A 15,804-nucleotide genomic window follows, 5' to 3' on the forward strand; every position below is an offset into this window, starting at 1 on the left:
CCCACCACGCCACCCCAGCCTCTCAGCTGAGGACTGATCGCGCACGGTGCTTTGGTGACCTCCAGTGGAGGGGAATCGGCACACAGCACGTAACCCAGCAATCGAATGGAGAGAGCCAATGCTTTTTGGCAAAGCCGTCAAAGCCTTAAAAGTAAAATAAAAATGGACGACCACAAACAACGACTGTTTTGAACGTTTTGCCGGGGCATGATGGATTGCAGCTACGTTGGAACGGAAGTTTCGTTTCCCCAGACTGGAATTGACAGTGATTTTCTCCGTGTATTGCTAGCAACCGGGGATGTGTTGTACCATGGATTGAAGGCAAATGTCAATCCTGAAGTGAAGATGCTCGTCGGCGATGCTGTCAAGCGAGCCTTTGGAAATTTGAAGCGGTAAAGCACAAAGCCTGCCTCTGTGCGCGAGCACTCAGTGAAAGGGCACGCCTGAGACATTTGTATTCAAAACAGCGTTGTATAAATGCCGTCTACCAACTCTAAACACCCTATGCTGCCTTGCAAATGCCCCAAAAAGCTACATGTTTTGCAAATAAAATACACAGTAAAAAAAAAAAAGGGCACATCCTGAATGTGAATTGAAGCCCCAGTCAAATCGATACAATTTCATCACATGCCCATTTTTCCTTTTAATGTTGTATATAAAAGGATGAGGGAGGGCTAGAACGCACAGGGAATGCCTGGGGAATTTTATTAGGGGAGGTAAGATGTGGCTATCCAAATGGAACTGGAGCGGTGAGACGGATTTAATGTGGGGGGGCATAGACGGGGCTATCCAACTAGCCCCGAGTTTAGAAATAAAAACAAACAAACTTAACAAGCCTCAGAAATGACGTCTTGTCATGTCTTGAGAGGAGTGCGATGACATGGGCTATCAAGGGAGGATGTTGATGTTAAGACATAAAAAGCTGTCTGTCTGGTAAAAAAAGGGTTAGAGGCAGGAGGCAGGAGCGTGCCAAGTAGTAACTCCGGTGCGAATATTCACCTCTGTATAGATCCGCCACAGCAACCGCCTACCCATGATAGGGAAGAATCTCAATAAACCCTTTCCAACCCCCCGCCTGGCTAGTTTGATATGGACCAGGGAATGTTCTGGAAGCCTTCAGATCCTATGGGAACATTTTCTCAACGACTTAAGGAGTAAAAAACCAGCAGAATAATCTCAAGCCACTCAACCGTGTCAAGTTTTTTCACAGACAAATTGCAGCAATTTAATGGCACCAACTTTGCTCGGAATACTATTTGCATGTTCCGGTACTTTTTTTTTTCCATTTTCTTTGTGACAGGTTCATAAGTTATGGGAGCAGATAGCTTGCGGTCGTATCTTCTGCTGTTCAGACCGTCCGCGGTGCACCTCCATCACTGGTTGTCAGGACGACAGCATGCCCTTGCAGTGGTGAGTGATATGGAAAGTTCACTTTTGCATATCCCATATAAGGCGTTTCTTATATCAACAGGACGCCAATTATTTTATCGTTCATCAGACACTTTTGCATGGACGGTTTTGCATGGGTGAGATAAAGACAAAAACACATCAATCTTAACCTTGTTGTGCTGACAAAGTGTGTGAAGTCTCTACAGATACCATGAAATGACTACCAGAGCCGGGGCTGTGGTAATGACGGAGGCGTCTGAGCGTCTGATAAGGACTCTATATGGTGTGGGATTTTGAGTTTATGAGCCCAAGAGTGATTTCTTTTAATGATGGCAATTCTGCAGGAGCAGCAGAAACTAAGAAGCATTTTACGAAGCTTCAATGAACGAGTCTATTTCTACTAATGCACATAAATGGATCATATCATTATAATTGCTAACTGTTATCTCAATCAGACTTCGCATTGAGAAACTTTAGTTTGATTAACACGGGTTATACTGCAAATAGGCCACCAGTCGTGAAGCCAACGTGATGTCAACAGAAATCGTGTTAATATGACGTCTTGTTTAGGTCTTGTTAATATGCAGAATATGTGGCTCATAATGTCAGAACACAGCTTCTAGCAGACAAACTCATGTGTTACCACCACGGGGTGGAAGCAAGCCGTTCGACTGCGAAAATAGCAAAACAAAAATCACTGGCATCGACAGGAAAGTAGCAAGTTCCCCTCTTGTGGTTTTGTCCTCAAAGCTCTCCCCTTTTGTAATTATGGGCTTGGAACTGCATCACAGATTTGATTGCTGCCAAGTCCAGAGCAAGTTCCAGGACCTCGAGAGGCCAATGGACTGTGGATATTTCTTCTTTCCACTTTGCCCGGAGTGTAGGCGAGAAGAGCGATTTGTAATACATGCGGTGGACTCCCTGACTGACAAAATTGACAAATAACAACCCGGGGACAAACAATCTGCGAGAGGGTCGATGGCGAATATAATTATAGTTAAGGGGTTTTCTCTGTGTGGGTTGACAGCAGGCCATGGCTTTAAATTTAGTTTGAAGAGTGTAACCAGACTGTAATCTAATTCATATATTTTCTCTGCATGTGTGACGTGTACGTGTGTATGTGTGTGGGTGTCGTGTGCGTGCGTGCGTGCGTGCGTGTGCGTGTCTGTGCGTGTGTCTGTGCGTGTGCGTGTGTCATACTTTGAAAGCAGGGTTAGCTCCCAGCTCCAAGAGGCATCTAACAGCCGAGGTGCATAGATTGGATGCAGCGATGTGCAGCGCCGTCCCAAAGTCAAAGTCACTGCAAGTGGCGTCCACGTCTATAGAAATAGAAAGAAACAAACATTAGATAAGCATGGGATAGGAATCCGTTCAATGGTCTCATCAAACACTGAAGAAACAATGTAGTTCCACACCTTTTGGTGGACACATGGGCACAATGCACTGCACAATCTGTACGGCTTCCACTTTGCTACGTCACCTGAGTTGGACCTGGTCGCAACACATCCTGAGATGGGATTTTCAAAACCCCGTGGCAAATTGGCATCACACACAAAGAGTAAATCTTCTTCCACAAAAACACAAAACCCTCCTTATGCACAACGTCTCTGTGCCATCCTGCTTGATGATATGCAGCCGCACAGCTCACCCAAGCCCCCACCCCTCCTCTGACAGACAGCCACTGAAACCTGCCGCGTTATCCCACTTCCCCCCCACTCCTGCTTATCCTGCACCTCGCCCTGGAAAGTCAGCCCTGGGAATCATCTTTGCATAAAGCGCTTAAAACTTATCACTGTATATCAGCCTCATACTACGCGTGACCGAGAGAGGATGAGCTCTCAATCGTCTCCCCGCAGCCCCTCCCCCCAATCCCCCACCGGTCACACATATTTAACGCTCGTGTCACCGATTTCTACCTCATTTCCATGAACCTCAATTATACCAACACCCCCCCCCCCCCCCCCCCCCCCCCCCCCGCACCACAGGAAAGAAGTGGCGCCTGATGGCCAAGCATGTCGCTAAGCGAACCATGGACAGTGGCAGGGGATCTGAAGAGAATGGTAAGGCCGCGAGTCAATCACAAAGCGACGTCCATAAGAGCTGTGCTCAGTCCCCTCCACCAGGTAATGTAAGGGAAGATACAGAAAACCCCCAGCGCTTTGGAATCTGATGTTCACCGCACACACGCCGCGCACGCCAGTATTCTGACTGATCGCTGACGTGACCTAACTCAACCGTGGCCTGCCACACATCTCTCCACGCTAATCGCACTCCATTAGCAGACTCTACGCTGCACATTTGCCCTGGCTGTTGCTGTCAGCTGTCAGGCTGACGGATTGCGTTAAGGTGTTAAACTGTTGAATGTTGGTTTTTAAAGCTGAGTTTATACATCAAAAAGGTATGATTTTTTTTCTTCTAGACGTCATGTCAAAAGCAATACGCGAGTAAAATGTATCATTGTCCCAATTATGAGAACATATTCTGAGAACACATTCATCATAAATAAGTAGTAATCTTAGAAGAAAGTTAAGTAAATCTCCCAATTAGTATAAAAACCCTCATTGTTATTATATTTTCGTCACTGGTGCTTGACAGTCGGAAAACAAAAGCTCTTTAGTCCCATGCTGGCACCACCAGGCGCCGCGCCCCCCCCCCCCACCCTCCACCCTCCCCAGACTCCCCAGTCTCCTACCCCCGGGCTGGGAGGCCTGCAGCACCACTCTGATGAGCTGCGGCACGTCGAAGTAGGCGGCATAGTGCAGGGCCCGCATGTTGGTCCAGCGCGAGCGGAGGTTGGGTTGGCCGCCCAGGGCCAGCAGATGGCGGGCGAAGCCGGCTGCCGTGTCTGCATCGCCTGGAAGAGGATTATTACGTGGGTGTGTGAGTGATGGGGAAGGGTAGGGTGGGGCAGGATGGGGTGGGGTGGGGTGGGGTGGGGCAGGGCGGGATGGGGGAGATGGACAGATGTGCTTCTGCTTTGCCATCTAGTGATTGTATTTATTTTATTTTATTTTTTTCTCGTATATCTCTCCAGCTCTCTGCCACGCTAGAGTGAATGCTGAGCTCGGACACGTGACCAAAACACAGGCATCGCTTTCATGAGAGGTTATTACAATTATACGGTAGCCCTGTTCTGTGGTTTGGATTTCATTGCCTTCAAATAACACAGGAAGGGGAAACACCTCTGAAAGATATTCTGAGTGAGTAAATGAATATAAGTGCATCGATATGAAAGTGGAATGTGAACTTTAAATAAAGTGTAAATGAACCGTGCATGAACAACAGCCTTTGGCCTACTCACCGATGCCTGGAGCACCAGCCTTGCAGCAGTAGTGCAACAGACTCATATCTGTCAGGCCGTCGCGGTCGTTCACTCCGCAGCCTCGCTTCAGAATCTGTGCGTCCGCAGCGCATGCAAAGCGAAGAAGGGAGAATTAAAGGACATTGGTTTAGTTCCCCGCAGAAGCGAAGACGTTGGGTAACGTCAGAAGGAGACAGGTGCTTTGACTGCAGCATTTCACTGCAATGCAGATACCAGCCCCAAACAGTGTGCTGGGTTGTAATGCATTAAACTTCACTTTTTAATAACACCACCAGTGTTGGGACAAACTTTGGTTGAAATGTTCAGGTAGTAGGACATGACTTATTCGTCGCACTTACTTGGTATCATAAATAATAGAGCACCGTGCCTTGTAGCACTGTGTGGTGAAATTGAGTGATATAATCAAGTTAGACTTTTAGTTGTACTATATTTCTGAACACCCCATGATGCAAATAAAGCCTTAGGCCTGCATAGGTGTGTTGTTTACTGGTGTGCATTGCAGTTGGTGAGCACCTATGTTCTTTTATGACTTGGGAGTGGAGGACTAGAAGCATTGTGCCCAACAGGGCCACGGGACACAAAGACACACAGAGTTCAGGATGCTGAATGGATGCATAGGGGGGAGGGGGGGGGGGGGGGGGGTTCACCTCACTGCCGATGAGGTCGACGTTCTTCTGAACCTGGGGTACCCATTGTCGGAGGACTGCAAAGAGTTCGGGTACGGTCGTGTTGGGGTCCAGCAGCACCTCCCTGCACTGATGGTCGCTGGGGTCGAAGAAGGAGAACTCTGAGAGGTGGAGAGAGAGAGAGAGGGAGGCAGGGATTCAGTGAGTGCAGCACGTCTTGGTGTGGCTGCGGGGAGGGAACATCTCCTGGCTAACAACTGTTTCTAAACATGTGGTTTTTATGACCGCCTAAACCGGCTGAGCCTATTAAACGTGGTGCGATTTCCAGCCCCTATGCGTCCTCTCACAACAACCTATACTGAAACATTTATTTTGTGGTCGTTGTTATCAATCCAAAGGTTTTATGTGACGCAGTATTAGGGGGTTGGCAGGGCACCAGTGAATAACAATGAAAACTATTTCTGTCATTTTTAGAGGGGGGGGGAACTGCATTTTGTGGGCAATAAGAGGACAATGGATAAATGTAATGATCTCATCAGTCATTTTTTCGGAGATGATCAAAAGGGTCAACCCTTGCAAAGTCATTTTACCCCTAATGATGCACCATGTAAAACTGATCGTACATTTTAGAAACTCTCTCCCCGAGTGCTTGGACTCAAACTACACTCATGCAGATGAGCTGTGGCCCCACCGAAGCAGCACCCCACCCTGCACAAGAGAACACCCCACAGGGGGTCATTCATCATACACGCCAATATATGCAGTGTGTGTGTGTAGGGGTATGGATGTACGTGTGTACGTGTGTGTGTGTGTGTGTCAAGGAGACTCACCACAGTCGCTGGGCATGGGTGCGGAGGCCACCTGGTGGATGACGGCCTGTTGCGTGCCACTGTTCTGCAGATGGGCAGACAGGCGTGCGTGATGGCCAAGGACAGAGTCCCGTCCTTCCAGAGGCTCGGGGACATCCTCCTTAGTCATCTCCCCCTGGGGGCCTGGGGCCGAGCAGAGAGAGGGAAAAAAAAAACGGAATTAATGGTAACAGAACAGCTGGGCTATTTTGAGAGGGGAAAAAGTAGGTCTTAATCCCAGCGAAAGACACCGGCAGCACTGCGTAATGCGGCGCCACAGCCACAGAGCGGGAGGCTTTCAGGTGGCCTGGCGCTATATGTGGGCCCTGTCGGACCCTTACCCTCGTAGCACTTACAGTGCTACGAGCTTCACAAGAATCATGTCAGACAATTATTTTGTCGGGTTTGTTTGTGGTCTTATTGACAGAAGTTGTAGGGAAATGGAAGGCCATGGTATTGAATTGGAAATTAAACCTGGACCTAGATTAAGACTGAGCTTTACTTCAGAGAACACCCTGGCACAGCACAGTTGTCCCGTTTCAAATGTCTGGTAGCTAGTATTCATTTGGTGTAGCCGCTACATGACATTAGGAGTACCATAACCTTTTGAGTTGTTAACAATGAGAGGGAACTATTTGTCAGCTAGGAACATGCTAGGGCTGCTATAGCCTTCCATATCTTTGCCTTATTGAAACACAGTCCATTCACATGTGCGCAGATTATAAAGTACAGCAAACAATGTTAAGCTTGTCAAAAAGGACTATCACAGGAGGTATATTGGTGCCAGTCTGATGTAAAACAACGTCAAACATGACGAGAGAGAGAGAGAGAGAGAGAGAGAGAGAAGCGACTTGCAAGCACACAGTCTGATCCTATCACCATCCTAGCCCTAGCAGCTTCTCACTCACTCACTGTTGGACTCTCCATTAGCCTCGTCCTGGTGCATCTCCACAAGTCCCCCCAAATCCAGCTAAGACTAAAACCAACCCTGCTAGGACCAGAGACTGGGTGACTGCTGGCCACAGACAGAGGGTGATCTCTTCCAATCTCTATACCCCACACATACACACAGCAGCCTGTCTCTGTGTGGACTCTGAGGTGATCTTTTGGCTCCCAGGTTTAGTGGCTATTTACAGCCCGTGGTCTCTGAAAGAGGGTATTTGAGCTTCTGACACTAGTCGGCTACAATGTCACTCTTGATTGCCAAATATGTGTTCTGCTTTCCACTCACCCACCCGATACCAGTTAGAGTCTGCTTGGCCACAACAAGGCTCGCTATGCAGAGAATGTTGCTGTGGGGTTACAGTGCACACAAACATTGTGCAATGGTGGCAGCAAGGTGGAATAGCACGCAAGAGAGGCTTTGCTGGGTGGTGAATGCAGTGTCATCATGAAAGTGACATCTTAACTTCGGCATGTCTGGACAAGAAACTGAATCCCTGATTTATGGGCTAAATGTCCCATAGCCCACCATCTGCTCTGGCTCTCTGGGTGTGTAAGGAAAACCCATATTCAGCCCTCAAATGAGTGTATAAAAAGAGTGCCTGTACACCTTGTCCTTGCTCTGAGAAGGGGAAAGACAAGTTCATGGAATCCTATGCCTCTCTACCGTCACTGACCAGCTTTGACAAGACTATGCTTCGATTAAAGATGGGAGAGTATTGGGCTAGTAGCAATAAACCCCTTCTTGTTTGTCTGCCCAGAATTTCCACAAATCATCCCCTTCACTAACCATAACCTGACTATTCCAATTAGGAGGCATCCATAGATTGATGGATTAGTTTGAGTGGCGATTTCAAATGAAAACATGTCACTGCAGTACTGAATACCTGCAGTGACATTTTATAGGCCTATGTATTCATATATAATAATGTCAGTGTCATTTATACATATATATATATATAAAGGCCAATGACTTCTGTGCCAGTGTGGCTCGAAAGATTCCGAAGAGAGGTTGTTTTGAGGTAGCCAAACCTGGACAAGTTGCTTGCAAGAACTGCTAACAGACTCTCCCTCTCCCCCACCATAAAGCATCTTATTCTTAGACTGCCAAAAGATTAAACGAATGTTTAATCATAGCCAAACATGAATAATGAGCGGTAACATTAAGTGTGTTGCTGGGGTCTGCTAAAGCAGGCGAGCTGATAGTAGACGTAGCTCTAGGAGTGACATCTAGGCTGGTGGGTTGTCTACATTGGTACATGGTATTCTTTTCACTTTATTGGTGACTGGTCGAACAGGCTTCAAGCACCAGGAACTGTCCTAAAGTCAGGTTGTTTAGAACTTAATTCAATCGTAATACGTATGGTATACATTAGCAGGAGGTAGCTAGCAGATCCACGTCGTAAGCCTGCCCTATGATGGGCCAAGCCTGCTGTTCTGCACTCAAAGCCTCCCAAACGATGTGCTTTACAAACACTCCTTATGTCATATACATTGTTAAATACGAACAACAAAATGTGTCATTACCTCAACCTTTCTATTCCTTCCCAAACACTTTTAATCATGAAGTAATTTGCCGGGAAAATACCATCGCAGCTGTCAAGTTTGTTGTTATCGTGACGTATAGCGACTTCCGGTTTGAAACGTTATTATCAAAACAAAAGTATAAAAAGTTTTTGGGCTTCAAAATAAAAGTTACAGATGTTAATTTTGATTGGAATAAAAAGGCGCAGATGGACCGAGATTGTCTTGCATTCAACAACAACAAATATTCGATCTTCGAGCTAATTAAAAAAATATTATTTGCTATAAAATACAAGTCTTCTTTAACAGCAGGCAAATGCAAAAGCTATAAAACGGTGGAGGGAAAAAGTCTATGAATGGCACTAAAAAAAACAAGGGTCATTGACCTTCCTTCGTCACAGCGCTGTTTCCAGGGGAGATCTAAACAAAACAGAAACAAAAAAACAGCGCATGTGGACAAGCAGTGATTTCAAAGAGCGGAATCCACTTGCTGAAGTAGTAGGTCATATATTTAACATAGGCGTTCTACGGTCAGAAATATAACGCGCCTTCTGACTGTAGTGGACATTTGCATATTGTACAAAAAAATGGAACTTAACGATTTGCGACGTGTGTCTTCTGCCGGTTACCGGTTACCAGATCGATCCATTGGGGGCATTGCCACTGCTACCAAACATGTAGGTTTGGTACGCAAAGCACCGGAAAACAACAGTAAAGAAGATGGCCTTTCAGCGGCACATCCATGGAAAAGTGACCCTATTAAACAAGACCAAATATGGCGAGAATGCGTGCAATCCGAAATGAGTTCAGTCCATAAATGGTAAATAGGAGTGTTTGAGACTATTGAGAATCAGGTGTGGTCGTTTTTTCTGTAATAATTGTATAATTACTATGTTGCACTATATGACAATGTCCAATGACCATGTTCAAACTGCGCCTTAATTGCTCCTTTGCACTTCTGTTTAGATCTTCTACTACATTTAAAGTTTAATCTAATCTAATAATTTCTGTTTTTGTGATTCACAGGGAGAAGAATTGGAGCTTCCTCAAGAACTATGATCAATTGGTATGGGTAAAGACACATGTTTCTATATAAATATTGGCTATGGGCCAGACGCTATGATATGCAATATGTATTATATAAATTAAGGAACTCCTATAGCCTAAATCCAATAGCCTTGCCATGACTTCATTGATTACTATAGAACTAGTAGGCCTACTATAGAACCATAGAGCTAGATTCACCTATTACTGAGCAATCAGTCTGTGTTGCTCTTATTACACGTGGACATTTTCATGATTTTATCAAGGATCGGACAAATCTCTTCCTTGTTCTCCCCCATGTTTCAGGGGCGGCCGAGGGTGGAGGAGCCTGTCCCCACCAATATGTCTCCGTTCTCGGACAAAGTCCCCAACACGAGCAACCGGATGCTGGGCAGCAGGATTAACACACCGCTGGGCCGGGAGCTGATGAGGCTGGACAGACTGATGCTCCTGACCAGCAGCCGTCGGTCCAAACCAGACCCTGAGTTCCTGCCCAGCTAGCTACAGCTCTACATTTAACCTGGTTCACCTATAAAATAAATAGCGCTGTACCTCTTCAATCACATCAAAATATAAAGCTTAATTATTTCATTGCTGCAGCCTATTTTTGAATATGTCAAAAGAAATGGAACAATCAAGCAAACAAACAAACAAAAGTTAGAAACTTAGAATGCAGTCGGGTATACTTTCATACCTTACAATCCTGTTCCCAATCGATGGAAAAGATTTATGCATGTGCAGGTGCATCTCAAAACAATTGAACAGTTGTTGTTGAAAATGAAACTTGTATATTATATAGATTCATTACACCCAAAGTGAAATATTTCAGGCCTTTATTTGTTTTGATCTGGATTATTATGGTTTACAGCTTATGAAAACCCAACATTCAGTATCTTAGAAAATTTGAATATTTTAAAAGACCAGTAAAAAAAAAAGGGAAGTGTAGTCCTTCTGAAAAGTATGTTCTGGTATATGTTGGGGCTCCTTTTCTATAAATGACTGCATCAATGCGGGGTGGCATGGAGTGGATCAGCCTGTGGTCCTGCTGAGGTATTATGGAAAACTGGGTTTCTTCGATAGCGGCCTTCAGCTCGTCTGCATTGTCGGGTCTCGTGTCTCTCATCTTCCTCTTGACAATACCCCATACATTTTTATTGGGGTTCAGATCAGGAGAGTTTGCTGGCCAATCAAGCACAGTAATCCTATGGTCATTAAACCAGGTGTTTGTACTTTTGGCAGTGTGGGCAGGTGCCAAGTCCTGCTGGAAGATGAAATCAGCATCTCCATAAAGCTTGTCAGCAGAGAGAAGCATGTGCTCTAAAGCACGTTGATTTTGGACTTGATAAAGCACAGTGGACCAACACCAGAAGATGACATAATCCCCAAATCATCACTGACTGTGGAAACTTCACGCTGGACTTTCAAGCAACGTGGATGCTTGTGCCTCTCCATTCTTCCTCCAGACTCTGGCACCTTGATTTCCAAATTAAATGCAAAATGTTACTTTCATCTGAAAAGAGGGCTTGGAACACTGAGCGACAGACCAGTTATTTTTCTCCACAGCTCAGGTAAAATGCGTCTGACGGTGTCTCTGGTTCAGGAGTGGCTTGGTCTGTGCATGGCTACTCTTGATGCACCGTTTGAGGCTTAGCCTCCTTGTGGAGGGTGTCAATGGCTGTCTTTTGCATAACCCTCCGGTCAGCAGTCTTCCCCATGATTGTGAAGCCTAATGAACCAGACTGAGAGACCATTAAAGGAAACCTTTCCAAGTGTTTTGACTTAACATGCTGATTAGAGTGTGATACATTGAGTCTACAATATTGAACTTTTGCACAATATTCCAATTTTCTGAGATACTGAATTTGGGGTTTTCATGAGCTGGAAGCCATAATAATCAAAATTAAGACAAATAAAGGCCTGAAATATCTCAGTTGGGGTGTAATGAATCGATATAATATATGAAAAAAAATTGAATTATTGAAATTAATTAACTTTTCCAATTTCCACAATAGTCCAACTTATTGAGATGCACCAGTATGAATCCAGCAGATGGCGCAGGACTTCCAATAGCAAACCAGGGCAGCAGCTTAACTTCCACGGTCTGACAGTGGATGTGTGCGGAAGTGAAATTTGAATTACTATTTTAGCAAGCAAGAGCGCTAGAGCTGGGGGCACCGCAGCAGCATCTGGGCGCGTCCTCTCCGCATCGACTCATAAGCCCGTCTTCTGATCAACACCTAGTACACCTACTTTTGTGTCGGATTCTGTCCGCCTACGTCCGTGCACAATGGAATCTCATGAATTGCTGCACATCGCTAACTTTACCACGCTATTCGTGTGCATGGTCCTGAAATTCCCGCAGATCTTACTATTGATGCGGGCCAAATCAACCAAAGGAGTCAGCCTCAACAGCCTTCTCCTCGAATTGATAGGGTAAACGTGTGATTTTATCTGATCAAACTTTCTTTGTCTGTTTGTTGTTATGACGTGCACAACGTAGTGAAAGTAATGCTTTAGCGTTGATGCCCATTAAGTTACCCCCCAACGGTGGAACGTGGAGGGAGGGCAAGGATGGACCGAACCGAGGGACACTTTCTCAAAGGTCACCGATGGTCGTTTATTTGCCCTATGAAAATGTCTAAAAAGGCATTTGCTTTACCATGACCTCGTAGGATCTAGCAACACTCGTTTGGGTTATGCAAGAAACAGGAAGCTTCATTTTGTTCTCCCAGTTCTCCCAAATTTGATTTGGCATGTGCTTAAATGGGCCATTGCTTGTCCATTGTGGTCCGAGCAGTTTACAATTCGTGGCATTCGGTTTTCAGTTTTCACTGTCCCTCCATCAATTAACCCGTGTGTCTGTACCCCTTGACAGTGTGAACTATGGGTCCATCCATAAGGTTTCCGTTTTCCTCAGGGGGTAGTTTGTCCCTTTCTTGAATAGTGCGATGTTGGAGTTGTAGTCAAATTCAGAAGAGGGCTTTGTGCCTACATAATTGACCAGTGTCTTGTTTCCTCTTTGTGCCTGGCAGCAGCCTCTTCTTCTATGTTGGTGAGCCATGACCTACTAAAAGTGACCAGGGCGCATGCTCGAATGGATTACAGCCTACATAACAGTTGTTTGCCTTGTGAACCATTGTGCATATGCATCCACATTTTTTTTTATAATTTTAATGTGAAGGACGTTTAGGACGGAAACAATTCACTCAAGATCCAACTTTCTGCATGCTATCCAGTGTCTCTAATCAAAGAACCTGATTTGCATGTTTGTTGTCTGTGTCAATTCTGTTGCTTAGCCTACTCATTCCCAATTTGTGATTCAGTTGAACCCCAATGGACCGTAGATGTAGTTCACATTCCACCTCACTTGCATTGCGGGCATGGCCGTTTAAACTTATGTTGCTTTTTTTCATTGACACACCCTTGTCCCCATGTCTCATTTTAATCAGTAACGTCTCTACTCATCATACAGGTACCTTGTTTTCGTAGCGTACCAGATGTACTACGATTACCCACCACCAACATATCTTGAATACCCGATCCTCATTGCCCAAGGTGAGTTCCCACCATTTCAGAATTGAAAATCGCAAAAATCGTGTGTGAAAGTGTGCCAGAGGTTTCGTAAATATAATTTAAAAGAATTTGTTTCATGCATTTACATATAAATTATGATAATTTGATCGTCGCCAAGACCAGTCTTGTCTTGACCTTTCATTTTGAAGTTCTAGACATTTAATAAGTTACTTATGGATAGGTACTTAAGTCACCCCTAAGGGGAAAGTCACGGATGAGGAATCCTGTTCTTATGGCATTTTTTTTGTAAATCATGTAATTTGCTTGTCCACATGGTTAACTTAGTTTAAAGGTAAAACCCTTGTATTTGATTACTTTTCATTATGATCATGCATTACTTTTTACTGTGCTACAGTGGCCGTAACATCTCGTCGTCTCTCCCCTGTCTTCTAGATGTCATGCTCCTTCTGTTGATTCTTCACTACAACGGCGACCTGCGACAGAGTTTTGGCTATGCATTTGTGTATCCTTCCACATTTTATTTAAAATTTGACTCTACGTCAACGCAAACATGAAGAACACATTACACGCACACATGAGGGACTGTGTATTCTGTGGGAAAGAAGCATGCAGATGAGTTGAATGTCAATGTTGTTCTTTGTGCTATGGCACAGATCTGGTACCTTACCTTAACATGCTGTTCAGGTTCGTTGTGGGCTGGAAGCTCCTCACTGTGCAGAAGTGGATCATAGACTTGGCCATGGTAAGAATCTAAAACTCATCCTAACAGTCGTATTGTGGCGTAAGCCTCTAAATGCAACAAATGTAATGCATACATTTTCTTCATTCATCCAGCATTCAAAAAACAAAACTGTTTAAACAAATCTAAACCAAACAAATGTGTTTGTGAATGTTGGTTAATAAGCATGTATGTTCATTTATTAGTTAGTATTGCAAGACTGCACAGATACCTGGAGATATGTGAAGGGCTTCAGGTCACCTGATTTATATTTTTAAGTTGTGAAATCTCAGTGAAAAGAAATCTCAAGAAAAACATAATTTAGATTTTATTTTATTTGGACTATAATGTTATATAAACATTATTTTAAATGCATGTTTCTCATTTGATTGTTCCCCACTGACTGACCAAATCGGAGGTCATAACAATTGTGACCAACAATTTCCCAACAACTTGGTCCAACAAAAAAAAGCTCTCTGTGTGTGTCTGTCTATCAGAGTCTGTGCACATTCATCAGTGCAGGCAGTAAGTTCGCCCAGCTGCAGTGCTTATGGAGAACCAAGGACTCTAACCAGGTCAGCGCCCTGTCCTGGTCCCTGGCTATCTACACAACTCTGAGTGAGTGCTCTTGCAATACAACTCAACTCAACCCAAACCAGACGTGCCAGTTGATACGAGTCACATGCTTATGCATTGCTGCAGTTACCATGCATTGTACTGTTGGGAAAAGATACCAACAAGTGTTTGACCGATGATATCAGTAGCAGAAGTTTTAGTGAACCCAGCAGAGAGGGTTTTGGTTTTATCGAGACCACCATTGTCCTTTTAATATTTATTTATTGAGCCTTTTTTGTGTGATAATAAAACTCGCGCTTATGGGGTTAACAGCAAGTCAACTCATTACACACTGTAGACGTTTTATAATAAATAAATAGAACAGTATTAGTGCCAAGAATGGAGGGAATACATGATTGTGGGATTATATATTGCAATGTATAGATTGCAGCAACCACATACATCTCACTCATTTCAACAAGTATTTGATCATATTGTAACATGAAATGGTTATGTCTTGTTTCAGCGAGGATCTACACCACCCTCATGACGACTGGGGATACACAGGGTAAGTCTGCTTGAAGAGATTGAGAGACGACTGTAAGAACCATCATTCAACCAGTCATTAGTTATCACCCCTAAAAAGTTATTATACTAGATTTCTCTTTTCCCTTCCTGAGGTTGAGACAATATTCAATACAATAGTCTAACAATATTATATAATAAGTCCCGAAAGTAATTATGGTCCACTGTCCATAATTGAAGCTACTAGAGGCTGCTAATGGGAAACCATAGTACAGGTTACACTATGTATGACACCCTGGTTGAACCTTTTGTTACAGTGTTGGTGCGCTTCGTGGTCATGGGGCTGCTGAACATATGGGTGCTGGCCACGGTTCTCCACTACAGGAGAAAGGACGGCAGCAGTAGCACTAAGAAGGAAGACTAGGGAGGTTCTTTTTAAGTTGACCTCCCTGAAGCCGACCACGTTGTCCATTTCTGAGACCTGCATTGTATCCTCGTCTTCCACTGTTGCCAGAACACAAATGAATTCTACAATACCTACATTTTTCTCTTTTAGTATTTTGTGAAGATAAGTATTATATCCACACGCAGAACATTCGAGTCAGTGATCATTTGTACAAGATTTTTCCTGAGAAATGCAAATTAAGAGATGCTGTGACCAAATATCACCTCTTCAGGTGATGAGGAAATACTGTATTTGAGCCATGTTTTTATTCCATAAATGATATTTCAATGAAACAGACCAACAAACCAGTCTTGAATATTGATATTTAATGT

General features: G+C 44.3%; 3 protein-coding genes across 3 annotated transcripts in view; 2 read left to right on the forward strand and 1 right to left on the reverse strand.

The window, feature by feature from the left end:
- The window catches only part of LOC311362696 (CAP-Gly domain-containing linker protein 4-like), a 30,184-nt gene extending 22,984 nt beyond the window's left edge, over positions 1 to 7,200 (reverse strand). The window contains 6 exon segments of the mRNA XM_084482597.1: positions 2,590 to 2,708; positions 4,082 to 4,243; positions 4,691 to 4,784; positions 5,359 to 5,498; positions 6,168 to 6,329; positions 7,098 to 7,200. Of these exon segments, the coding sequence (XP_084338723.1) occupies positions 2,590 to 2,708; positions 4,082 to 4,243; positions 4,691 to 4,784; positions 5,359 to 5,498; positions 6,168 to 6,329; positions 7,098 to 7,131 (711 nt within the window). The 5' untranslated portion in view covers positions 7,132 to 7,200.
- A 1,884-nt stretch (positions 7,201 to 9,084) lies between these two features.
- On the forward strand, positions 9,085 to 10,325 carry cimip5 (ciliary microtubule inner protein 5). Its single transcript, XM_084482602.1, has 3 exons — positions 9,085 to 9,471; positions 9,678 to 9,717; positions 10,002 to 10,325. Exons 1-3 carry the CDS (start codon positions 9,239 to 9,241, stop codon positions 10,194 to 10,196), a joined length of 468 nt encoding a protein of 155 aa, XP_084338728.1. The 5' UTR covers positions 9,085 to 9,238; the 3' UTR covers positions 10,197 to 10,325.
- Positions 10,326 to 11,829: 1,504 nt separating this feature from the next.
- Positions 11,830 to 15,725, forward strand: slc66a3 (solute carrier family 66 member 3). Its single transcript, XM_084482601.1, has 7 exons — positions 11,830 to 12,128; positions 13,168 to 13,250; positions 13,662 to 13,731; positions 13,914 to 13,971; positions 14,445 to 14,565; positions 15,029 to 15,070; positions 15,345 to 15,725. Exons 1-7 carry the CDS (start codon positions 11,983 to 11,985, stop codon positions 15,449 to 15,451), a joined length of 627 nt encoding a protein of 208 aa, XP_084338727.1. The 5' UTR covers positions 11,830 to 11,982; the 3' UTR covers positions 15,452 to 15,725.
- Positions 15,726 to 15,804: the final 79 nt, after the last annotated feature.

The sequence above is a fragment of the Micromesistius poutassou genome (genome assembly GCF_964030765.1).
Source record: "Micromesistius poutassou genome assembly, chromosome: 17".
In the NCBI taxonomy this organism is placed as follows: Eukaryota; Metazoa; Chordata; class Actinopteri; order Gadiformes; family Gadidae; genus Micromesistius; species Micromesistius poutassou.